Genomic DNA, 25,646 nt, shown 5'->3' with positions numbered 1-25,646 from the left:
CCTTTACTTTGTATGATTTTTTTCTAACACAAGCATGTGGGAGTTCTTATCCATGAGCCTAGAACAAGTTGGCACAGTTTATGCATGCTGGAAAATATCAAGATTTGCACCCAAATGGCGCATTGGGTGTATCTGATCGGCACCTGGCAGCATTAACGCCATTTTGTTTTCCATCTGTGCTCCCTCTCGTTCTGCTGTATTGTTTGACTTGTCATCTCCAGCCCTCCCTTCCATCACTCCATCTCCGTCCACCATCCCTCCTGCTAGCATGCCTCTAACCCCAACCATCAACACCACCACTACCAGCACAACCAGCGCCTCCTCTTCCTCTGGTAAGGCTTCATCTGCTTTGCTGCTTTGTAGTTTGCCATGAGCATCACTGGACTTTTCATGCAAAAAACACAAAAAAGTAATTACCAAATGTTTCCCATCCCCCTAAACTGTATTGAAGTTTGGATGTAAAAGCCTTCAAACATAGTAAAGACCAGAAACAACAGTGTTCTCAGTTAAAACCCTTTTTTAAATTTTTGGAATAATTTATTCCTGAACTTCGTGACAGCAATGTTCCATTTGGCCATATTATTCTGGCAGGTTCATCGCAGTTTGACTTCACTAATTATAATGTTCCCTTCCCACTTTAGCCCCCGGACCCTGGTTTCACAGATGTAGACAAAAGTAGCTTCTCATTGACTGTTGAACCTAGTTGTCAAAAACAGAAAACTTTAAACCCAAACTGACACAGCGTCCAACATGCTTTTGGGAAACCCAATTTGTGCACCAAGTGTCAAAAGGCTTTCCTTGATCAACAGTTTATTTTTTCTCTGAATCCAGAAAGACTTTTGAGATTGGTCCTGTAACAAAACAAGGACGGGAACTTGTCCCACTAACGCAGTGTGGTTGTGTGTTTTTGTGTTACTGACATGCCGACTTATTGTGCTAATCAGTTATGCCTACCACTACCGTCACCATCACCACCAGCCGTGCTACCCCTGCATCTCCTGCAACTAACGCTACTTCAGCCAGCAGTACAGCCCATGGTAAGGTAGCTAAACACATCTAAATATTATCATTAGCTAACGTTGTTGTAAGTCAAGGCTCTGATTTTGTCCTGTTGTGTTACTGATAACTTTACAATCATTTTGTTCACCAAAGAGTTCACACAAAGCTGAAATACTGCCCCTTATCAAGCTAGTTTCAAGCTAGCCACTGTCCGCCCAGATTCTGACTGAGGTTAGCTGAAGAGAAGCTAGTTCTTTGTTTTCTCTTCAGTGGTTTCTTTCATCTGTCTTCCTAAGAACATGATGTGTTTTTTGTTAAATGTCTATTTGCTACTACAATGGACACTAAGTGATATTTTTCATCTATTTAAAAAAGATAAAACATGATTCAACAGCCATAGCTTCCACTAGGCTTTGGTTAATACACAGCTTTGTTTATCCCTCCCACAGCCATTAACATGGGAATTTTTCCCATCGCTACCTTCAGTCCCACATGAGGTGAATGCAAAGGTGTTGAACCTGATCATTGCTTTATCTTAATTAAAATGATGATGTACTCAATCCTTGCAAAAACTTGTCCTGGAATATGGACAGAAAAACCCAAATGTCATGTTTTAGACATATGACAAAAGATAAATGAAAGAAACCATGTAAGAGAAAATACGTGAAATAGCACCTCACCTGGAAATGGCAGAACGAGTCATCATAATTATTACCATCCTCCTCATCATTATCTACATCATTATCAACAGATCATTTCATTTTATTTTCATTAGTATTAGTGTATTGAGGCTGATGCAAATTGGTTTATATACGGTATCATGTTTTTTTTAACTCCAAGCCTGTGTACATATTCATTTATACGCATCAGCATTTAACTTAAAATATGTTTAGTAGTATAGAAAGGCTTGTGAAATGACAATTAAAACACACGCTACAACATAAATGAATTCATGAATTTCTCGTATGTGAGAAACGTTGAGGAAGTTGCGCTTCTGTGCATCACACAAGAGGGAGGACCTGTAATTTCAGACTGTATAGTGAATGCAAATCCTTGTGTGTGTGAAGATGTTTTAAAGAACATCACTGCCTCAAAGCAAATGGAGGTTGCCACAGATGTGAAGTGTCAGCTTCATACATTTTATTATCTTCTCACTTTGGCGACGCCGTCTGCAGTGGTACTCTCCAGTGTGATGGGCAGCAGTATAATAAGCATGCGTTTTCAAGGTTTCCTGCGTTACGAGCAACATAATAGCTATATTATACTTCTGTCAGTAACTGAGGGAGAAGTGAGTAGAAGTAGAGGGAAGTATTTTTTATTTCTGACCAAAATGCAAAGCTGCGTGTGATCCCGTTCCAGTCAGTCAATCCAACCTTAAAGAGGATGTGCACAGCATTTTAACAGACTGCTTTATTCCACTTCTCCTGATGTAAATGTTCAAACCAAATGAAAAGATTTACTTCAGGTTTTCATCGCCGTAGCTCCTCAACATTACGGCTCCTATTGTTTCTCAGGCTTCCTCTGCCGCTTGAAAACAAAGGGTCAGAATGTCGCCAGTGTGTAGGAAGGAATATGAAGAAGGGGGGTTACTGTAGCAGGGGTTTTGGGAAATTAGGTGTTTATATCGTCAACATGCTAGACATAGAATAAAAAGAGGTTATACATAAGGCATCAGTTTAGACAAAGGTAACGATTCAGTCCATCATCCCTGACAATGATGGATGAAATGTTACAACTCAAAGAAATCAAAAATGTGTGATTCTTTCATATTTCTTATATCATATTTTATATTATACCTAACCCACCTTTGTATTTTGTATTATACCTAAAAAATGAAATAGGACCAGTCCCCAGTGGACGCTGTGTTTTCAGGTTGTCGGCCCCTTCAGTGTAGTTTTGTTTACGGTTTGTCGTCCCCACAATGCAGCTGTGGTTTTTAGGTTGATGTCCCCAAAATGTAGCATGGTCAACGGGTCGGTGTCCTCAAAACATGATGAATACCAGTGCATACAAACATCTGGATAGAAAACAAAACAACAACAACATTGTTGAAATTTCCCATTTCAATTCAGGTGTTGCATATTACCTGCTCACAGGCTGGTGTATATTGTACCTACAGCATGCGTCCGTTAAGCTGACCTGATATTCTCTGACTGTTTACTTCCCCTGTAGCCCAACAGACAACCAGCAGCACGGCAGCTGTTTCATCTGCTACCACTAACAACCCAGCTACTAACCCCGCAACGCATGGTAAGAGCGACAAGAGTGGCGTGAAGCCTGCCATGACAGACTAGCTTCACATACAAAGTGCTTAACGCTGCTGTGAGTGCATGCAGTTTTAATCTGGGTGGCATTGGTGCTGGCAGGCACAGAAACCAGATTGGATCTGACACTGCACCAGTTAATGTTTAGAGGGTGCAGGGGATTAAATCCTGCAGTTGTGACTCACCCGTACTCGTGGAAAAAAACAGGTCATTACGAGTCCTAACAGGTATAACTCTGAGTAGAAAAACTCAGGGCATTTAGAAGTAAGGGAAAATAAATTCAATTCAGTTTCTTTCCTAACCTGGTTAGATGATTACGGCTACAGCTGGACCTTTGATAGTAGGAATATTAAACCCCATTCATGATGTTAGACGTTAACCACTTAATTAGTTATTGCTTCTTCTCATATAATATTAAACCGACTATTAGTCTTTGAAGCAACTGTTATGCATGATTAAAAATTTTGCTTAAATTTTAAACATATCACTGGATGTGTTACAAGCAAGGGAAATCATGTTCAACCAGTTGTTAGGCCAATACTATGTCTACAAATACTTGAAATCTGAGCTGCAACTAATTATATTTTTCATTATTGATTAACGTGTTGACTTTGTGTTCATAAAATGTCGTGAAAAGTTAAAATACCCAGAAAAAGCCAGGAAAAGGCAGCAAATCTTCACTTTTGGGAAACTTGGAATTGTGAATATTTAGTACTTTGTGTTTATTAAATGACTTACAATTAATTATTTATCAAAATTGTTGATTTATTTTCTGTTGAATCAGTTAATCTGTGTATTGTTACAGCACTAAGAATAACCAAGTATTTTAACAATGAAAAGACTGAACCCCGGCTAAAACAGTATTCCTATAGAATAACATAAAGCCTACACTTGGGCTTTTTAACACCTGTGCCGTCTTATTAAGCCTGTTTTTATGTGAGCAAAACACTGTGGCATGCAGTGCTTCTTCTAACTTTCACTGTTTCTGACCTGATTAGTTTTTTCATCTGTATGAGAAATAACCAGTTCTTCCTTGGAAAAATAAGGAATGGGAGCTTTCTCGTTTGCTTTGATTTAAACCTATCTCTCTGTAGACAAATTATATTTATTAGTTTTTTTCATGGCAGCAGGGAGACTCTGTCGTTGTGCATCAAATGTCCATGTTAATCATAGACATTGTGATTGGAAACGTGTCATGTATCTTTTTGCACTCTGCTGATATTTTTCATTTCTAAAACACTCATACTTCTGCCACCGAAATGCCCAGCACTCAGCACGAGTATGCAATCATCCCTTACCCCGTTTCAGCCTGTCTTATTTAGTGTTTCGGCCTTGTTTCTCCTGTTGTTTCTTCCACAAACAGTTACAGGAACGACTCCTCTAGGAACTACTAACCAACCAATCACAAACATTACTGTTACTACTGCTTCCTCTTGGGGTAAGACAGCCTCTGGCACGCCTAGTCTGGCAACCAAGGTCCGCACGATACAGTCTTCTCTTGTCATTCCTGTCTTGTGATCTCTTTGTTCTTCCCCCTTTGTTTTCTCATCAGAAAAAAATCTATGCTATCGTCATTTTAAACTTTTATTTATCTCGGAAAGACATGTTTGTTCTTTCTCAGAATTGTTATACTGTATTTCACATTTATACCTGCCCGACCTATGAGAGTCCCTGCTGCTGTTTGAACTAGTGGTCCTGTTACGATTATATTAACAGACATTGAATCATATTTTATGAAATGTATCATAGTTTGTTTTATCACACTAGTGCCTTGATGTGTTATCTTTCTGATTTGGTTAAACTGTATTCGGGTTCTTTGTTTCGTGATTATCAGCACTTCCTGGAATAGCTGCTTCCTCCAATTCCCCTGTTGTGGTACTACCAATTTCATGCATAAAACAACCTGGTCATACAAATACTCTTCGGGTTTGGCTTCCTTTCTTATGGTACATACATTTACATGATCATTTATGGTTTCAGCATGTATTCCATTGCTTTTCCTTTTTTGCTATTTTTAAGTCCTTTGTTCCTGTAATTGTAGCTTATAATCAAATCACAGTTTTCTTATACTAACACTATTTAAAGGGGTCAGGTGCTTCTTAATCTCCATTGTGTATACTGTTTTTGCTTGAAAAAGCTTTTATAACTCTTATTTATTATCTGTAACCTGCTTTTTCACTATAATGGCATCCGGTTTGATGTGCCGTGTCCTGGTGACAGCGAAGGAGACTACTGTGAAATCTCCAACCACAGCCTCTGCTCCTGCTGCTCCTGATGCTGCTGTAGTTACTCATCAGCAGCCCGAACCCCTCGTTTCCCATTCCAGGCCGTTTGCTGCTGGTCCGGCTGCTCACCACAGAAGACGTAGGCATGTCTTTGGATCAACTGCTGCGGGATTGCGTCTTTCTCAATCTCCTGGACCTCCGCGTCCTTCAGCCCCCTTAAGCAGACAAACCAGGCCTGCTTTCGTTACCAGCCCCCATGGAGGAGCCTCGCATCATATGTCCCTTGCATCCAGTCAGTCAAGTCCCCCGGTCCAAGCCCCTAGCCCCCCACATCCAGCATTTCAACTTAGGCCCTCACCTCCAGCTCTAAGTCACCCAGGTCCACCTCAGTTGTCTCACCCTAGACCTTTAGCTTCTTTGCTTAGGCCCCCAGGCCATCGTAGCTCCAAGACCTCCCTGGGGTTCATCTCCACCGCTTTGATCTGGCAGGGAAGGAAGAGGCCAACTGGAGGAAGACAACCAGCTATCACCAGAGCACCACCCAGGCCGGCATATCACATCACAAAACCTGCTGTACCGCCAGTCGAAGTCACATCCACAAGCAGGCCTACGTACACTACACGAACAAATGGAATGAAATACACAGTTGGGTACCCACATGCACCTGGGTTGAGAAACGCAACACAAATATTTGGATATGAGAAATATACAACTGGTCACTTACATGCATCGGTTCAACCTACGTCACAACCAAAATTTTCAAATCAACGAGAATCCAACAATGACTTTCCTACAACCACTCAAGACTCAAAACCCCTTCCAGAATCTGGGATTTCATTGTCTTCAATCCCTCGTCAAAATAGAGAGGAGGCCTTGGGCTCAAAAGAATCTTCCTCAGTGGTGGGAGCAACACCCCTTGCGTCATCGTCGTCATCATCATCATCATTGTTGTTGTCATCGTCGGTACTTAGCAACAGAAAGAACAAACCTGTAGTGTCGCCGTGGACACTGCTGACCACGAGTGGCAGAAAAAACCAAACAGTTTCTATTGGTAACCGGACAGATCCTCTGGAACCACTGGGTGATGAATATGTATCAGGAACTGAGCTGTTTGTATATGATTTGACTGATCTCACAGAGGAGGGCAGTGCCTTCAGTTTATACGAGTTTGGTGCTGCCTACTCCTTGGATGAACCTGACACCATCCCTCCAGCCTTTATCGGCCCTGATGCCAAAAACGAACAGTTATTCAACAGATCAGACCCTCATGGTACTCTGCTTCCGGTCACACACCCCTTAACTGCTTCTGAGGGAGGAAGTGAAAATTTGCTCACCCGAACCCATTTCCATGATGACTCAGAAGACGTACCAAGTATCTTCGCAGTGGGCAGCAAGCTTTCTCAAACCAACACACAAGACAAACTGATGCCGGAAACCATTACATTCATCAGCAGGGCTCAAATTCCAACAGTGACTGTTTCTCAAACTTTGACAAGAGCTCCAACCATCAGTAGGGTTTCAAACAACACTAGTTCAAGTGGACAGAGGCCAGAGGAAAGTCCAGACTCACAAGCTGCCCCTCCACAATTAGAAACAATAACTCTTCAACCAGCATCATCTCTCCTTATTCCCTCCCTTTCACCCCTTTTCTCCATACAACCCAGGCCTTCTTTGCCCATGGTACATCTAAGCTCTTCTGCAGCCATAAGTACGCTGATTAACAGTGTATATACAAGTACAGACATATTTAGAGAGAAACATATGTCAGATCACTACATTCTCCATAGACTTTCAATTTTCTCATCTCCTGCTCCTGTTTTTCCAAAAACTTCTGTTTCTAACACTTTTGTGTCCCTTCTTGACATCCCTAGCTACTCCTCATCTGCCCTCCTTCCTCTCATCCCCTCCTCTCCCTCTCTTCCTTTTCCGTTAGCTTCTACGTACTTCACTTCTTCTCATGCAATCACTCTATCTGCTCCAACATCTGTCGCCCCCATTGCTGTGGCTTTACAAATTCCAACCTCCCCTCCCCTTTACTCCTGTAACTCCCTCACTCGTCTCTCATCCTCTCCTCCTCCCCTGTGGTCCACCGCCATTCCTCTGTCACCCTCTGCTGCTCCTCACCACCCCCCCCTCTTCATACCCTCCTCTTCCCAGCAGGCTGAGGGAAAGCTTTCAGAAACAGACGGTGTTGTTGAATCTGCTCACGTTCCAGTGTCAGATGGAGTTAGTGGGAACTTTCAGCCTTCTTTGTTGTCATTTCTGTCTGTGTCCTCGAACCTTCAAAGGGACTTTGTAGTAACAACTGCTGACACAGTATCCTTGTTGTCACTTCCTCTACTTTCTAAAGCCCCAAGTGAATCTCATATGCCAGTTGTTGATGGTGCACTGCTCCCTGAATACCACTTACTCTCTGATGAAAGGCCCTCTAACAATATATTAGAACCTTTCAGAAACGGTTTGCCCTCCCCCGAGGGTAATCAGCTCCTTGATTCCCAAGTCCATTCAGTTGGTACTTTTTCCTGCTTTAGTCAAATTAATCCAACTCCCTCTGGGTTATCTATGGAGAATTTGGCATCCAGTTCTGTGATACCTACACCAGATTTATCCCCTCAAATGCAGCCTGCTCAGTCACAGTTGGAGTTGCTCGACACTCAGTTCAATTCCTTAGTAGTTTTATCGCCCTCCTGTCATGCATCCAGTTTGTCAGTCAGTCAGTTCTTGGTTCATTCTGGTCAGAGAGATTCGAGTGACACATACACCCTGCCAGACGAGTCACGTCCGCTGAATCAGTCTAACTTTGGCTTTACATCCCTGCCATCGGTTGTCATTTGGGCCTCTGAACGCACACCGGCTCTGCCCCAGGCAAATGTTGATAGAAGTCAAGGTTTGCACTCTGCTTCTTTGTCTGCCACTTCTTCCTCAGCTTCAAATCCCTTCCTTTCAACTTGGAGTCCCCTTTTCCATCGCCTTGACAACCTTTCGCTCACTGTATCTCCAGAGACTCTTTCTGCTGCCACAGTGATGCAAGTTGCTCGGTTGACAGAACGGACGGTGGGAGGGGACATTGCAGTTTCCTCTTCCTCACTCTCCCCTAATCTTGTAGTTGAGAACTCTCTCCTCTTGGCTCCGACATCCTCATCTGGGTCACAGGACAGAATTACTCCCAGCCTGACCTTTAACAAAGATCCAAGGAGGCTGCAGGATACAATCTCCCATTTACACACCAATAACCAGGTGAACACAAACACTTCCACTGGTGCTCACACTAACTCCAGGGGCTCTCAGGCACTCGCTGGTTGTGGCAATGCATTTAATCACCCCAGTTCCCCTATGTCGAATCCATCTTTCAGGGCACCGACCCAGATGTTGGCACTCCACAGCAGCCTTAGTGCACAGCCTGGCGCTGCAACCCCGCAGCACCCTTCAAAGCTGGATTATTTGCTGCTCTCAGGCTTGGCACAAACTAACACTGAACACCCTGGCCATCTGATCCACACACACAGTTCAGTACACACACAGATGCTCACACACTCAGGCGCTCAGGCACATGCAAGCGAGTTTTTAGATGCAAGTGAGAAGCTAGACATGAGTCACAGGCCTGGGCAGGACACAAAAAATGCAAAGGCACAGGTTAATGTTGGGGGGCTGCAGCATCAATTATCACACCTCATTTGCTATTCTGCGATCCCCCACTCCATAACTATCTCCTCCTTTCCCCTCTCATCTTTCACCACCCCTTCTCTCTCTCCTCTCCTCCCCAGCTGGGTGGCAATGCCAGCAGTGTCTGCCAGCATGGCAGGGGGAGAAATTGGCTCCTTTTTGCCCACCCTGACCACTGCTGGCTTCCACCGGTCCACAACAACCCAGTCCCCCCTGGACAACCATGTACAGTCCTTCCAAAGTTCCACCACATACCCTGTCAGCCAGTCAACAGAGTCAATCCGGCAGTTTATCACAGTCAGCCAATCCCTTCCTCTTGACCAAACCGCCACTTCCCCTGATGACAAATTGAAATACAGCCTCTCAAAACCCCTTACTTCTGCTGAAGTGTATGACAAGGATGAGGTTTTGCCAGAGCTCACAAACAACTCACAAACACTGGATTCCTCCAGGTTTGTCGGTAGTTCAGTATCCTCACTTGAGGCCTCAAATAATCAAACTACAGCTGGATTACAACCACACCTCTCTGCTTCATTCGACCCTGCAGATGTTGCTCCAAAAACCCATATCGTGGATGAATGTCCCTCGGCTGTGGGACTGGCTTCTTCAGCAGTGAACACCCATGACAATGTTACCCTGGATGTAATGTTGAATGCCACAACAGGCCTTCAGCCTAATCAAATTCTAAATCCAGAAGTTGCCCTGGACACTCAATCATTTCCTGTTGAAATGCAAACTACATCTCCCTGCCCCACTCCTGAACCCAGTTATCAGCCTAGCTATGCACTGTTAGGACAGCCCACTGGTGCTCCACTCATTCCCCTGCACACTTCTGGCCGTAATGTCCCCTCTTCCACCCCAGCCACCAGATCCCCCACTGGTTCCTCTAGCGATGCCCAAGATCAAGGCTTCATTTCTGGGCTTGCAGAGCTCCCACCTCCTGTGAGTGACAACCACACTGCAAACACAGTGGGCTTAAAATACATCTCCAAGCCAAATGCAACCACTGTTACAACACTAAAAGACCCTCCCTCAGAGCCAATTGAAATGACAAACGCCACAAAGGCTAAAAATGCTACAACTTTGATAGAAAATGGAAATATGAAAGCATCACAGGACAATGTGACAGGCAACAAACCATCGCAAGATCTCAGTATGAATGCAGGCAAGTCAGCAAAGTCAAATTTTACCCTTTCAAAGCCCAGTTTGAACACAAGTCAAAGCGTGTCAAATCACAGTAGGAATCAGAGCTCAGGAGTATTTGTGAACGGGGCCGCAAATGCAGACCACAGTGACGGTGATGTCAAAGACGTCCCCCTCTCCCCTACTCTACCTGGGGTTATTAGTGCTAACGCTTTTATTACCACAAAGAACTCCTCTCCGACAGCACCGCTGAAAGCAGTCAGCACGACAGCTGGCAGTGGCAGCCTTAAAAAGGCCACAGTGCGTCCTACCCGTGGATCCCCAACTGTGGATTTAACTGCCATACCCATGTTGCCATGCCAATGTAAACGACGCTTTCATTTTACATGTCTGTGTGGACTGTCATCGGGGAACAGTATGTCACGCAGTAACAAAAAACTGTAGACGTAGAGAATTTTAAAAAAACAATCATCTGTAATGACAGTAGCATGCACTATAAATTTTGTATTAAGTCTTAAAGCCTTTATTTAATAGAAGTGTATTGCATCAAGTGACATATGCTTGTAGACTGCAATATAAACTATATGGCCAAAAGTATATGGACACTCCCGTCCAAATAATTTAGTGTAATTTTGAGGCAGGTCTGTTTTTCATGGTTTGAGCCCCATAGTTCCAATGAAGGGACATCTTAATGCTACAGCATACAATGATAGATCTGACAGTAGTCTGATTTCCAACTGTTGGCAACAGTTTGTGTTTGTCCCTTTCTTGTTTCAACATGAAAGGGAAGGAAAGGCCCTTCCCCAAAGAGTTTAGGCTGAGCAGCAGAACAACGCCCATGGTTTTGTCCACAGACTTCTGGCCATTTAGTGTGTTATTGCTCGATTCAAAACAAAAATCTTGAAGCTGGCTGAGAAGCTATGGCTGTTAGCAGCCTATCGGGCAGATAATGCCAGTTTCGATGAAAATCACTCAAGATTTTAAGACTGAATACATGATTAAATTACTTCTTAAGGTGGTCGGGTTTCATGCTGTAGTATTTGAATAGCTGTTGATAATCAGTTATTAGACTCATTGGTTTTTGTTTTTTGGCCCGTACCGTAGTGGTAGATACACACATAGTAGCTGCCAATCAGGTGGATGGGTTGGGTCCCTCAGGTATCGGAGGCTGGTGATTGGTTTGTGATGATTCAGGTCCGTGTGCAGGACATTAACATGAAGTCTAGCCGACCAGTCAGACTGTAGTATTTAGCCTGGTAGTTGTAGTCCAAACAAAGGGATTGTAGTGCACTATCCTTCCTCTGCCTCAGTGCCTCTCTTCTCTTCTCTTGTCTTCTGTAGCTCTCTATTTACTTCTCCCTGTCTTTTATCTCTCCATCATTACAACATCCACGATAAAGTCTTCACTCCACCTCTCCTCATTTTCTTTTTTTATCTACAGATCCACTTCCACTCTTGATTTATTCTATCCGAGTTTTCCAGTCCATCCAGCTTCTTGGTAGAGACATCCTGCTCTGCTGCTCCCACAGTAAACAATAGACCCCTCATCTCCATTGTGCAGAGACTTACTGTACAGTCCTAAACCTCAGAAAAACGTATGACTCAAAGGTCTGCAGCTTGCAGGGTCTCCTACCAGAGCTGATGGGGTAGACTTCTCCGAAACCGTTCAGTAGCATTTACTAACAATTAGAGATACTGGACAGACACCTAGTGGCCAATGTGAAGCATAGCAGGAGAGCCGAGAGCCCTGACAATGCCTTGTTCCAGAGGAAATGCCAAGGAGAGCTTGTGTTAGGGACATTTAAATGAGACAAGAAATGACTCTTATCACACTGTGTGTCTGAGTTTAGACATTTAAATTAAACATGTGAGGGAGAAAAATCTATCATTAGATATCTAAAACGTGCAGCATGAAAAATATCAACATTTAGAGGATCAAATCATCTAGAATACAAGTATTTGAACAATGGAAGGTCGCCAGCTATCAAACAGAGATTTTTAGAATGATCATCACACAGTTTGATTCCAAAATTAGAAACCTGAAATACAACAGAGAGAGAGAAAAAGGATTACGAAAAGAAGACCACTAAATCCACTTTTTATGACCTACGAAATTATACGTACAGTTTATACACTTTACTGTACTAACAACAGATTCTCGTCCCAGTCGGTTGTGTTCGTTACCATAGCGGTTCTGTATTTTCCCAGAGATAGTCAAGTAATATTCTCTGTATACAAAGTCGGGAGGAGATCTTATGGGATTTGCTTATTAGATAATGAAGTCTTGAGAATAGAATCATTTGTGATATTCAAATGATTAATTTGACCAAACCCGTTAATTTTGTGTATGTATTTTTCTAGTATGTGTTAGAAGTAAATGTCTGAGGTGTCAGGCTGCGGGCACACAGATGTGTTAAAAGTTTAAACTCCTTTAAAAGATTTCAGAAGTTAATGACAGGCTATAAACGGCTGCAGCCAGAAGAAACATGTTCTCCTGCGCATTTGAAAGGATCCCGTTCACCTAGAAAAGAAATCATAATGACTGCTCTCCAGCTCCTCTCTGCTGCCGTTGTCCATCAGGCAGCACATCCCTCCTCATCACTTTACACTAAAATTGGATTTTTGCATAACTTGATTAGCTTCAACCACTCTATGCATCTCCTGCTATGTGGCACAGGCACACAAAAAAAAGTTCCATTATCTGAGTGAAATGGCCTGTGCCACATTGAGACTCAAGTATTGTTTTCTACCTCTCTCTCTCTTTCCTCTCACCTTCATTTGCAGAGGAGTTTTTCTACCGGATTTCTTTTGTGGTGGATGACAGGGGCTCGGAGCTGACCCAGAGCGATGTGGAGCGCACCGTGGGTCTCTGGGTAAGACGAGTCCAGCTTTATGTGGCCGGAGGGGCACTTTACCATAGCTTGACTCCGGTCATTTTCACAGCTCAACCTTTGTTGGCCCCCAGATAGCAGTGAGAGGAGACAACCTCAGTGGCTGTGTTCAGGAATATGCACGCAGTCAGTTTCAACAAATGTAGACAGGACAGGTAACGAAACAGGATCCGATCGTCTGAATTCGTGTTCTAATACGAATTCACCAACTGATTTGGAAATAATCAGACACAATAGATCTCTGGTCTTTGGGGCCCCTTAGGGTCTGGAGCCCCGGGCAGTTGCCAGCTAAACCAGCCAATTCAGTTCATTAGAAAGAGGAAGACTGAAATGTGGAGCCTGAAATCATCATAGTAAGAGCCATTAAACATCATTGGTCAGCATACAAAGGGAAGATCATAGAACTCATCTAATGCTAATGTGATTGACTGTAACTCTGCACATGAGGACCTCTGACTGTCGGTAGCGTTTTTCTTCTCATAACATACACTATAGTTTTTTTGTAGGTTTGTACCCAACATCAACCTTCCGCGTACATAAGGAACAGTGTGTGTCGGACATCATGAACAGTGCACTGTAACAGGATTTGGAAAGTGAAAACGAGGACTTGAACACTAAAGAACAAAGATTTTACATCACTACACTTACATGCAGGAGGTACCGTACGGACAAATGTGATATTTACAGATACTGAAAATACCTCGAAAGATGAAACAGATGAATACAACCAAGTAAATCATGTCAAAACCGTCACCAACCATCAGCATTGGCGGACTTCAGTCCTCATGATGCAGTGAAGTCCTTCACCCTAACAACAGCAGAGTTTAATTAGGGTGAACAGCACGAATGAAGGGAGTTGATTAGACAGGGTCCCCAATTCATAGGCGCCGCTCTGAAAGTGACACAAGCAAAATCTTTTTGCATTGGTTGAGTGAGTGATTAGATTCTTTTTTCTTCTTCCAGCTGAATCAGACATTTGACAACTGGACCCACTCAGTCTACGTCGATAACATCAGGTAATTCAGCAAACCTCGTGGCTAAAGACGAAAGGTGCACCAAGGAGCTTTTTGTGTAACAAAACCCTCTAAACCTGGGTTGAACATTGCTTTTTGCAGGTAGTTTTAATGCTTGTTACTGGTTGTTTTTACCTGCGAGGAGTTGGGTAAAATCCGAGTTTAGTCGGCCATTAATTCGGAATTCTCTCTGATGATCCTGGCTTCACCATTTAACAGGGTTTGTTTGTCACGTTAAAATCAGTAGAACTTATTTTATTCAGGAACAGATAACACAGTGTTCTGGATACTGAGTTTTTAAAAGATAGAAACCTTCTTGTATCCAAGGTCGGATATCGGTCGACCTCACTGATATATAACAGTCGTTTTGTACTCGGGGGCGGTATAAGTCTGAACCCAGTGCTTCTTTAACCCCTGCTATACAAACTTTGTACATAGAGTATATATCTCTGCCACGCCGTTCCTGGTGGAGATGTGATTGTAAATTAATTCTCACAGCCTCTCCTCCTCTTCAGTGTCCAGCCTGGTATGCTGACCGGAGGTAACCCGACAAGGTAAACAGATTTAACCCTGCGGGGTTTATGTCACTGTGAGAGTTATATTGAAGTTGTTCTTTGTGTACCGGCTGAAAACAAGGGCTTTCATCATCCCCCTCTTGTTGGTTTGATTCTATCTCAAAGTGTTTTTGAGCATGAGTCCGATTGTTGTCCGTCATAATCCTTTGGTATCTTTGTGTCTGTGCTTCCAGCAGCTTATTTCATGTTTGTCTATCTCCAGTTATACATGTCAGGCCCGGCTCGTTCAGTATTACACCAAAGAGAGGCTGTCTGAAGCCGACGTGACCACCAGGCTGTCCAGCAGAACGGGACAAATGGCTGCTGGACTGCAGATCCAGCCCGCCTCCGTAGTTGCCAGCATATTTGGTAAGAAACTATGTTGTTTGCTTGGTCAGGTCAGTTCAATTGAATTCAGAGGAAGAGGAAATTCTGTTGGTGGCAAACTTGACATCATAATTATGTTTTGATTCGATACCTTCTTGCACTGATGACTTGAAACAGTTTTGATTTTTTTAAACTAGGCTAAACTGTTCTCAATTTTTAGCCACATTAGCGGCATGGCCTACAGACGGTTGTCTGTTGGTCAGTCCACCACTTTCCTCCAGACAGAAATATCTCAACAAATACTGGACAGCTTGCTGTGAAAATACAGGCATTCATGGTTTCAGGATACCCCCATTTTTCCAGTTTTTATTGAAATGTTCAAGTCCAGTAAACCACCAAAGGTAAAAAAAAAAAAAAACAAATCGGAAATCCTGTAAATTTCATAGAAAACAGGTTTTTTTCATGGATGAAGAAACTGGTTCAGTTACAGCTTTTTCCTGCAGCAGTGGAAGGAAATGGAGCCTTTTTGACTTTAGTTGATGACTTACAAACGATTCTGTCTGTACAAAGGCAGAGTTGGAGCAAAGCGTGTTACTACACCCTCTGATTGATTAGACCAACACTGTGCCGCAGGAAGTAGTTACTGGTTTACTGGTGTGAGACTGGGGAGAGAAAGACAAGTAACAGAGGAAGACAGACTGGTTGGTCAGGGCTTCTTCCTACAGCAAGATAATGACCCAGAACATCAGAAGAACAGAGCCAGACGGAGGCTTCACATGATAGAAGACCAGCACGGTCTCCAGACCTGAACCCCAAGGAGCTGGTTTGGGATGAACTGGACAGAAGGTGAAAGCAAAGCAACCAGCAGGTGGGAACTTCTGCAACAGTGTTGGGACCGACTTTCTGAACAATGTTTGATTCCCACGGTAGAAAGAAACGTCAGGAGTGAGTTCGGCTGCTGGATGAGTCCGAAACTCAGATTCAATTTTATTAAACAGAAAGATTCAATGCTCAAAATTCAAGCTTTAATTTCAGAAACACTGAGACATTACATTTCAATAGAAACTGGAAAAATTCAAGTGCTTTAAAACTTTTGAAATAACCGCTGTTCCCTGTCCTCACAGAAAACTGTCCAGAAGAGAATCCTCTTCACTACAGCTGGCCTGAGACCAAACCCACCATCACCCAGTACCTGCCCTGCTTCCCCAACAAGGACCAGAGCACGTCCAGGACCTGGTACCACACACACACACAAACAATATACAGCATGCTCACATGGATGCAGCTGAGTGGATTTGGTATAGAACTCAGTCCAGGTTCTTGTATTACAGCATGACGAGTTTTTGGTTCTAAAGAGAACCCTTTTCGAAGGTCTTTTCAAGGCCCAAACTATTATTTTTGGATGTTTGTGTCCATTTACTCCATAATCAACCTTTATTGAATTACTGGCCATTTTCCAAAAGAGATATGTTTTACGTTTTTAAGTCTTCTCTTTCTGCCAGGCATTTGTTTGGTGTCCATTCATTTCAGAATACCATGTAAGTCAACGCGGATAGACTTGAGTCCGATGGTTCAGCACAGCATGGCGGCATTTATTTGGGTCAAAGCTTTGTTATGTAGCAATGACGGAGCATGACATCATTATAGCACTGCCGTACCCGGTCGGGAGGAAGTTAAGGTGGATGGATGGGTCAACAAAGCGTCTGACTTTGAAGCTGGTTGCATCCCGTTCTCTTTGAACAGTCAACGCTGGTTTCTTGTAACCATGAACACACTCTTTCCATGATCTTAAACAAAACACAACCAAAGCTCAACCACAGCGCTGGCACATCAGAAAAGAGCCACTCCACATAAGCCGGTTGTCGTTTTCACGCAGTGTGAACACACAAAACAGTAAAACCTTCAAGCTAACTCTTTAAACCGTCTTACATTAAAAAAAATTTAAAAAACTTTTAAAATGACCAAATTTCCAATTACGGTTTTATATAAGAGGTTTGTTTGAGACATTGTGATTTAATGAAGAGCCATTACGAATGCACAAAACATCCAAAAGCATCAGTCTACAAATTCCTCCTAAAAATCTCATGAGTAGGAATTTCAGAAAGGCTTGCACACACATAAAATCCGACTCCTCTCCGCTCTCTGTTAGACTCGAGAGCGAAGAGCAGTTTTAATCAGGATCCTTCCACAACAGAGCACCCTTGAAATCTAATGTAGTTTCATCTCTTAGCTTTCAGGAGCAGCGAGACACAGCGAGGCAACTCTGCATCAATCACCGTTAATCAAACAACAGCTCAGTCGGCTCTGACCATGTACTAACAGGCGGCCAGTTTCACTGCTGATAGAAAACACGGCGGTGCGTGCAGGAAAGAAGTCGTGCTAGCGGGGACTTCTGTGTGCAGCACCATCCACAGAGTTAGAAAGTGGAAGGTGCTGCATGAACACAAACTAACATCTCAGTCTGCTGTTAAACTATTGAGCTAACCTACAGTTTCTTTTTTCCATTGTGAAACATTACATAGCCCCCATTTCTCAAATATTGATCTTTTATTTGAAGCTTATATTAGAGACAGGCTGTCAAATTTCTGTGTTTCCCTGCGGCCCCTGTTTTCTGATCTGTTCCTGTTCTCATTTGCTGCTGGTGCAAACTTAACAGCTTGACCGAGAAAGAGCCGACGCATCTCTGATGCTGTATTTGAAAAGCGGTTCAGAAGCTTGCGTCAAGAGGCAGCAGTGGGCCCAGTGGCCTACAGGGGGCGGGGAGTACTGGTTTGAGTCCTACCTGGCTCACCTCAGGTCTTTCACATTAGTGCTCCTGCAGGTTACTCCAGCCACGGCCGGTAACGGCTCATTTAGCTCAGGATTTATTCACTCCTCATTTTTTTGTTTGTTTGATTGATGTTGTTTTTTTTTCTATTTGATGTTGCCAGATACTGTATCATCCATTACACTCAACAAAACTTTAACAGTAAAACATGACAGTTCCCTTTCCCCTTTGTCACAAACAAATTATCAACAGTTTCCAAACAGACGTCTGAAAACACGTCTCTCTCTCTTATCCACAGTTTGATCAGTTCACAGAACTACTCATCCTACTGGTCGCCCGCAGACTTCAGTAACTGCACGGACATCGACACCATCGAGGTGTCAGCAGGTACGCTAAGCCGCCAGCCAATCGGGTGCGGAGACGGACGGACAGATAGTCAACAAAAACAAGACAGTGGGTCAAACGTAATCTAGAAAGCGTGACACGGACGAGACAGACAGATGGTGCGGAGACGTTAACTCCACTTTGTCCACAGTGTCTCGTGTTTTATAAACTCATCACGTTTTCTATGTAAAATATTAATCGGCAAAGTGACTAGTACCTGTAAATATCAATGTAATGGAGCAGAGGTATAAAGCAGCACAAAATGTAAAGTGGTGGCAGAGATATTTAGAGAAATGTCTTATTTAGAGGAGCTGCAAGTAAAGGTCCTGCTTTCAAAAGTATCAGCAACCAAATGTATTTAAAGCACAAAAAAACCAACCTCATAATTATTATAATTATCGTCACTGACGCATTAATGTGTAAGCATCGCGTTAATGTTGCAGCTTATTCAAAAACTCTGGTCGGGCAGTTTCACCTGTGACAGTGCCTCGTGTTTTCTACACTGATGGTGTAAAATTGAAAGCTGCACAGTGTCTAGTAACCACAGCTGTGACAAACATGTAGTGGAATAAAAAGTACAGGATTTTCTGCTGAAATGCAGTGAAGTGCAGGTATAACGTAGAGACAAGGAAGGTACTAGAGCGAAATTCAAGTAGCTAGAAAGTGAAAATGTGTAAATGATTCATTATGTGTGTTTGTTGTGCAGAAAACGCGGCTGATGTGGCGCAGCAGCTCACCGTCATCACCAACAACGAGCTGTCCAATGAGGAGGTGGGGGCGCGAACAGACTGTGGAGGAGCTCTGCTCTGTGCCGGGATCCTGCGAGCAGAGTGAATGACCTCTTCCTCCTCTCCCCCGTCTCCCTGCAGGTGTCCAAGGTGGTGACCAAGGTGAAGGAGCTGGTGAACGTGGCCAAGATCAGCACCACGTTGGCCTCCACCGTCGTCGACATCATCTCCAACGTCATGACCAGCTCCGAGACGGCGCTGGCTGCCACGTCTGAGAAGTACGCTCAGTAACAGAGACCGGCCTTCTGCGCTGTACCTGACCGCCCCGTGCTGGTGCCAGTGTGGTGCACTCCTTCTATGCTCCGCTCTGCTCTCCGCTGTGGTCTGCCTCTGCCAGACTGTACCGTTACGTTTCTCCCGTTACACACTGTCCTCACTGTCCTGTACTTTCTACTCTACACAACTCTGTGTTCTACCTGCACTGCACGGTACTTTAATCTGCTCTCTCTCTACTTTACCCTCCTGCTCTCTACCTACCTACTGTATTTCAACTTTACCGTAACTAGTCCTGTTCTCTGCCGTTCTCTGCTCTTCTCTTCTGCACTTGACCATGTACAAGAAGTTATTCAGTCCTTTTCCTAATTTTCCAAAACACGTATTTACGTCTTTACTGGTAATCAATTTTTCTTCTCTCAGATAATTTAGCACACACATCTGCTGATTCAGGCTCTCCGTCTTTGTTTCCTTCTCCCTCCCTCCCTCAGGGCTCTGAAGACGGTGGATGAGCTGGTTCAGAAGATCGAGTTCGTGGGCACGTCCATCAGCATCACCTCCAGGCACCTGGCTCTGGGGATATCGGCCCTCAACACCACCATGTTCAACGGGACGTCCTTCAGCGCCTTCAGACCTCCAAACACCACCGCCCCCCAGGTACCAACCCGGAGTCACCAAAGCTTCGTCTTCCGCAGGGTTTTACTGAGCCATTCGCTCGTCACGAAGGTTTAGTTTGAAGACACCTTTTGACGGTCACACAGCTACGATCTGAGCGAACTCAAACGGTTTCTAGAGGGTTCTCGTTTCTCCCTGAATTTAGTTTGAGGGTTGATTGTTTCCTCTCCTTCCTTTCTTTCTTTTCTCCCTCCCACCTCCCTCCTCTCTTCTCTCAGATCGATTTTGAATCCGACAGGGTTAACCCTTTAGCTCAGGTCACCCTCCCTGCCTCTCTGCTGTCCAGCGTGAATGAGACCGACAGATCGTCTCTGTCCAGGATCAACTTCATGTTCTTCAGCAGCACCAACCTCTTCCAGGTCAGTCCAGTCCGCCTCAGACCACCCGTCCTAACATAACCACGATGCCTAAAAAAGCCGTTGTTCGCTGATTTCGTTGGGATGTGTTTCCAGAAAGAGCAGGGCAGTCACTCTTTGAACAGCTATGTTGTGGCCAGCAGTGTGGGGAACGTCTCCATCAGTGGCCTGAAGCATCCGGTGGAGATTGAGATTGCTCACCTGTCTGAAAAGGTACGGAGGAGAATATATACCCGCGTTGCATGTGTACAGGCATGGTTGTGTATGTTTGCGGTCACGGGGCCTGTTGCTCTGTCATCAGCTCAGCTGCAGTTTAAGCTTTAGCGCAGGTTTAAACCTGGAAGAACAAAATCCAGTGGCGCTCTGAGCCCTGACCGCCGCGTCCTCGGGAAGCCGGGGCCCGACCTGCCGCCCAGCTGCTGTGTTTAAACGGGACTAGAGGCTGGAGGGGAGGTCAGCTTCGCGCCCATGTTCAGTTTGTCGTAGTGTGGTGTTAGAGAAGCAGCGTGAGTGAGTCCGGTATTAAAAACATCCAGGACGTGACTGACCTGAAGGCGAGTGACAGAGCAACAGTCTCCATGTGTTCATTTTGTATGGAGCTTGTGCTGTTTCAGGATCTGTATTTTTTAAAATTCTCTTTTTTTAATTTTCTCCATTTCTTTTCTTTGTTTTTATTTTTTTCTCGTTAGTTTTTGTATTTGTATCTTTTGGTTTTACCTTTCTATTTTTCTATTTTTCTTTTTCCTGTTTTCTCTCAACTTTTCTTATTTAATGTTTTTTCCATTTAACTTGTTCTGTTCTTTTGTCTCCATGAAATATTTAAATTTACACGTGATGGTTGTAATATTTTCAGACTGGGGTTATGTTGGGGTAATATCTTCCTGAAACATTCATTTACAAAGCAAAATAAATGATCTTGAAGATGAAGGCAGTTATTCTGTGACATCTGTGCTGACTGCTGGTGATAACTTAGGTCTGAGTGGCTGCCCATCTGAACTTTTCTTCTTTCCTGGCAGCCCTCCCTGAAACCAGCTTGCATGTTCTGGGACTTCAGCATGAACAGTAAGTCTGTCTGCGTATGTGGTCACATCGCCCTAAACGGTTCAGGTTCATTACAGGTTCTCAGCTCTACAGGGAGCCGTTCCCCTTTTTGCAGGAGACTATATAACGTCCCATCCCCTAAAGTTGCGTCCAAGCTGCATTCTCCTGGTTTCTAGTCTGACGAACTCACATCTTGTTCTTAAATGAGCTTCTTGGTGTATTTGTCAGTGGTTGAGGCCACATGTGCGTGTGGATAAATCTCCAGGTCTTTGAACCGACCTTTTTTTGTGACTGTGCTCAGCCCTTATCTCAGCGTAAACCCGTACCGTACTTTTCTGTCATGTAAGCCTCTGTCTCTGCACACCACTGCACAAGAAAGTTCCCTCAGGATATTTTTACAGTGAAATAGCCATTCAGATGTAGAAAGTAAGGATGGTTTCCCACGTCCAAAGGGTTTTCATCCTGGACAAAATTAAATGAGAGCATTCTTCATCAAGAGAAAAAGAATGAGGTTGTGGTGGTGAATAAAAAAAACTAATTTGTGCTTTTCCACATTAAAACAAAAATAAACGTTTCTTCAGCAACACCCAGTCACCATTTTCACGAGCTCTAAATGTTAATGGCGCGCTCTGCAGGTGACTGTGATGTAATTCCTCTGTCCTGTCACTAGATGGCAGTGGAGGTTGGAACGAGGAAGGCTGCATAGTGTCCAAAGAATCCACCAGCAACAGAACCATCTGTCTCTGTGACCACCTGACACACTTCGGCATCCTCATGGTAAGCCTGTGGTGTGCGACGGCTTCTGTCGGTGTGTGTGTGTGTGTGAGTTTGGGTAACGCTACACACACTGAATTTAAAAATGAAAAAGTTCTCCTGCCTCTGAAACCTCTGATGCATTGACTGAACTTTGAATCACTTGGAAATCAAAGTTCTGCAGAACGTTTAGGGAGAATATCACAGGGCTGTGAAGTGGCCTGGTGTAAATTGCAGGACAGATATTGAATTAGTCAACAAACTGCCTAAAATACTGGTAACGAGGGAAAAGTGATTTTTCTTTCTTGTTCTCGTATCGTTTTCTTTTCACCTCCGTGAGGTGCTTTGACATTATCACACTCTGCTCGGCATCTCTCTGTCTCTGTCTCCAGGACATATCCGGAGTTTCGGCAACCATAGATTCAAAGAACAACAAGATTCTGACCTTCATCACCTACATAGGCTGCGGTGTCTCCGCCATCTTCTCCGCGGCCACGCTGCTCACCTACATCGCCTTCGAGTGAGTTCTGGTCTTCAGCTGCAGCACTGAAACTGCTCATTAGTCTACAGCTCCGTCCCACAGGGGCTTCATACAGCATGTTTTATGGTAACAAAATCAAGGGACAATGTGAAAACAGTGTTTGATGTGAGAGCTGTGGTTGCGATGAACCGGAGAATCATCACCTGAATCCGAACCTGAAGCTGCAGCTCATTGTTTCTCTGTTTACTGCTCCGGTTCAGTCTCTCCACTCTCACAGCACGTTTACAGCAGCAGCAGGCAGCTGTTTTCAGAGAAACTGCTGTAAAAAGTCACCGTCCACCACCTGCCCAGCAGCAAACAGCAGACAGACCCAGTCAGAGACCAGCTGGTGAACGCAGTGGAGCAAATAGCAGCTAAAGAGTCAGATGTTTCCCTCAGGAGCTGGTGGAGACCAAAACCAGAGGCTAAAAGAGAGTAGGGGAGTACCTGACCTGGATTCATCAGGTGGACTCACACACCTGTTCCAGATGAAGGACTGTGTTGCTTTGTAACAGCTGGATGTGGAAATAAGCAGCTGGTTGTTAACAAGTTCAACATATCAGCTTAGAATGTGTTGATACTTGATGTCCGTGCTGTGTGAAAGATGCTAAAATGCATGTTTGAAGGTCTGAACAACGACTTCATTTCCCTAAACATTTAAGTCAATATCCAGCTGCTCGTGAGTGCCCATTTAAAATGGCGTCATGAAAAATCACTGCGTGAGCTGTGGGTCGTTTCTTTATTGTCAGATCATGTTTGCTAGTTGACAGAGAGATCATGTTAACGTAGTTGGAGTTGACTCTGCCTGTCACAGCGGTGCTTCCTGACCACTTCATGTCAGGGCCTCCGTCTCTGACAGGATTTATTACAGGATTCATAAGGTAGGTGGTGAGACTGAAAGTAATGATCCAGAACAACATTTTTATTCCTTTCTTCATTCTGCCCCCTCCGGGATCTTAACCTTTTGCCAAGTAGAGTAAATGTGATTCACTCACAGAAGTATGTCTCCCAAGCTCCCAAGCTGCTGGGGAAGCCTTTAGCTCTAAGCTTGTGACCCTCAGTTCGCTGGGAACGGCCTGGACCAGGAGAAGTGAGAGGAACGTGTGAACCTCTCTCAGCTGCTGCGTGTGCAGAGGCTTTGGGAAGAAATAGTTCAGGTGGTTCGGGTGGGTGGGCGTGAATACGAGGAACCCAAAATTGGATCCAACCGCAGTAAATGATGCTGTCAGCGAGTTTAAATTTCAACCACATGCCGCATCTTTTTTCTCTTTCCTCTCCTACTCACAGAAAACTTCGACGTGACTACCCGTCTAAGATCCTGATGAACCTCAGCACATCCTTGCTGTTCCTGAATATGGTCTTCCTGTTGGACGGCTGGCTGGCCAGTCTGGAAACCAATTGGCTGTGCCTTTCTGTGGCCGTTTTCCTGCACTACTTCCTGCTGACCTCCTTCACCTGGATGGGGTTGGAGTCCATCCACATGTACATCGCTCTGGTCAAGGTCTTCAACACCTACATCCGCCGATACATCCTCAAGTTCTGCATCGTCGGCTGGGGTGAGACGCTGAAACTGTATCTATTATTATAAAGCAACCCGATCTTGTTTATTTAACCCAGGAGATGGCAGAGATTGATTCGGAGCGCGGCACAGTGTGGTAGGGCGCATTCCGGTAGAGACCTGAGCTCACAGTCGGCGTCGCAGGTCCAAGTCTTCGTAGTAACACGTGTATCGATTGGTTCAGATTGTCACACAGCAGCACAAGAGACAGGCTAAGAGAAACACGTTTATTTAAATGAAAGAGAGAGTATTTAATACAAGGAAAAGATAAGACAAAATAAAAAAGACAAATTTAAAAAAGAAGGAAACAAAAGAGAAAATATTTGAGACTTGATGTTGGGTTTTTTTTATACAAGCAAAAAGATGTTTTTAAAGAAATTTGGAACTGTGAGCCGGATATTTTGAAGTTGAAAACTAAACTTGTCGGTCTGGTTTTCGCTACAAATAATTAAATCTCTCAAACTAAAAACAACGGACACATTAACAAGTTATAAGAAACAGGAGCGTTCCAGACACGTGGGGGATGGTTAACGCGTCTTTGTGTCGTCTCTGATTCGGCCGCTGGCCGAGCCAAAGTCAGAAGCTGAACGTCTTCGGATTCTGCAGTGGAACCAGGTAACGTTGCACGCTGGTGCTCTCCAGGGGCAGAGGGAGATACCTGTTTGGATAGAGATTTGAATGAAAGTTCGAAGGAATTCATTAGTGGCCGGGAAATAAAGCTGCACACTCCTTCATTCTCAGGTAATTGACTTATTTTTTTGTGACTGATAGAAGTCGACTTGTTAGGAAGAGTTTGGTATTTTGCCCTCAAGTGTTGTTTTGTCTCTTTCTGCCTAAGTTTTCAACGCTGTAACAGTTTGACGCGCAGCTTCATTTGTAGGCCAAGGATCTGACGAAGGATACTTTACTCAGACAGCTCTCTGTCCCGCTGCCAAGATGACTTTGGTCTGATTCATATAAATGTGGTAATAAGCAGCGTCCGTGAAAAGGTTTGGCAGCGAGAGGTAATGATCCACGTGTCGACGGTGTGTTTTGTTGCAGGTCTCCCTGCCGTGGTGGTGGGGATTGTTGTCGCGGTGGACAAGAACTCTTATGGGCTGCAGGAGTACGGCAAAGGAGAGTCAGGAGAGGGATCCTCGGAGTTGTGAGTGACCGCCGCGTTACAATAATAAGTCAAACTCAATACCAGAGCATTTTACAGGCAAGTCAAGGGTACTTGGGAAAAATGTATTCGTCTCAACCCAAAATAATAAACGGCGCTGCGATACAGGACCCTATAGAGATGCTGTGGATACAGGATGTGTTTAACGTGTGTGTCAACATCATCAAAGAATGGAATTTCATAGGTGATGATGGGAAAAGCTGATATTTTTGGCTTCGGCCACACATGTAAACGCATTCTGTTCCAGTAACACGGCGCACTTAAATGCATTATTAAAGAAAATGAAGATTTGGTTTCAGTTCAGTTTTGCATGAATTGTATGAAAGTGTGTCTATTTTGGCTTGCGGTGA

The 25,646-nt window shown here is 44.1% G+C and overlaps 1 protein-coding gene across 8 annotated transcripts in view; it reads left to right on the top strand.

Annotated features, from left to right (window-relative positions):
• adgrg6 (adhesion G protein-coupled receptor G6) overlaps nucleotides 1-25,646 on the top strand; it is a 101,200-nt gene that overhangs the window by 57,244 nt on the left and 18,310 nt on the right. For 5 of the 8 annotated variants that reach the window (XM_040125075.1, XM_040125072.1, XM_040125073.1 and 2 more), the window contains 19 exons: nucleotides 222-332; nucleotides 945-1,037; nucleotides 3,172-3,249; nucleotides 13,079-13,167; nucleotides 14,149-14,201; nucleotides 14,714-14,752; nucleotides 14,976-15,121; nucleotides 16,204-16,315; nucleotides 18,145-18,233; nucleotides 18,937-19,001; nucleotides 19,100-19,236; nucleotides 19,723-19,888; nucleotides 20,125-20,265; nucleotides 20,359-20,475; nucleotides 21,279-21,324; nucleotides 21,974-22,080; nucleotides 22,449-22,576; nucleotides 23,864-24,132; nucleotides 25,176-25,278. In XM_040125075.1, coding sequence (XP_039981009.1) covers nucleotides 222-332; nucleotides 945-1,037; nucleotides 3,172-3,249; nucleotides 13,079-13,167; nucleotides 14,149-14,201; nucleotides 14,714-14,752; nucleotides 14,976-15,121; nucleotides 16,204-16,315; nucleotides 18,145-18,233; nucleotides 18,937-19,001; nucleotides 19,100-19,236; nucleotides 19,723-19,888; nucleotides 20,125-20,265; nucleotides 20,359-20,475; nucleotides 21,279-21,324; nucleotides 21,974-22,080; nucleotides 22,449-22,576; nucleotides 23,864-24,132; nucleotides 25,176-25,278 — 2,089 coding nt within the window. The remainder of the gene's footprint in view (nucleotides 1-221; nucleotides 333-944; nucleotides 1,038-3,171; nucleotides 3,250-13,078; nucleotides 13,168-14,148; nucleotides 14,202-14,713; nucleotides 14,753-14,975; nucleotides 15,122-16,203; nucleotides 16,316-18,144; nucleotides 18,234-18,936; nucleotides 19,002-19,099; nucleotides 19,237-19,722; nucleotides 19,889-20,124; nucleotides 20,266-20,358; nucleotides 20,476-21,278; nucleotides 21,325-21,973; nucleotides 22,081-22,448; nucleotides 22,577-23,863; nucleotides 24,133-25,175; nucleotides 25,279-25,646) is intronic. The other 3 variants (XM_040125079.1, XM_040125077.1, XM_040125076.1) reach the window with 1 other exon arrangement.

This window comes from Xiphias gladius, chromosome 4 (assembly GCF_016859285.1).
Source record: "Xiphias gladius isolate SHS-SW01 ecotype Sanya breed wild chromosome 4, ASM1685928v1, whole genome shotgun sequence".
Classification (NCBI taxonomy): Eukaryota; Metazoa; Chordata; class Actinopteri; order Istiophoriformes; family Xiphiidae; genus Xiphias; species Xiphias gladius.
This window is presented reverse-complemented; position numbering and strand designations above follow the sequence as displayed.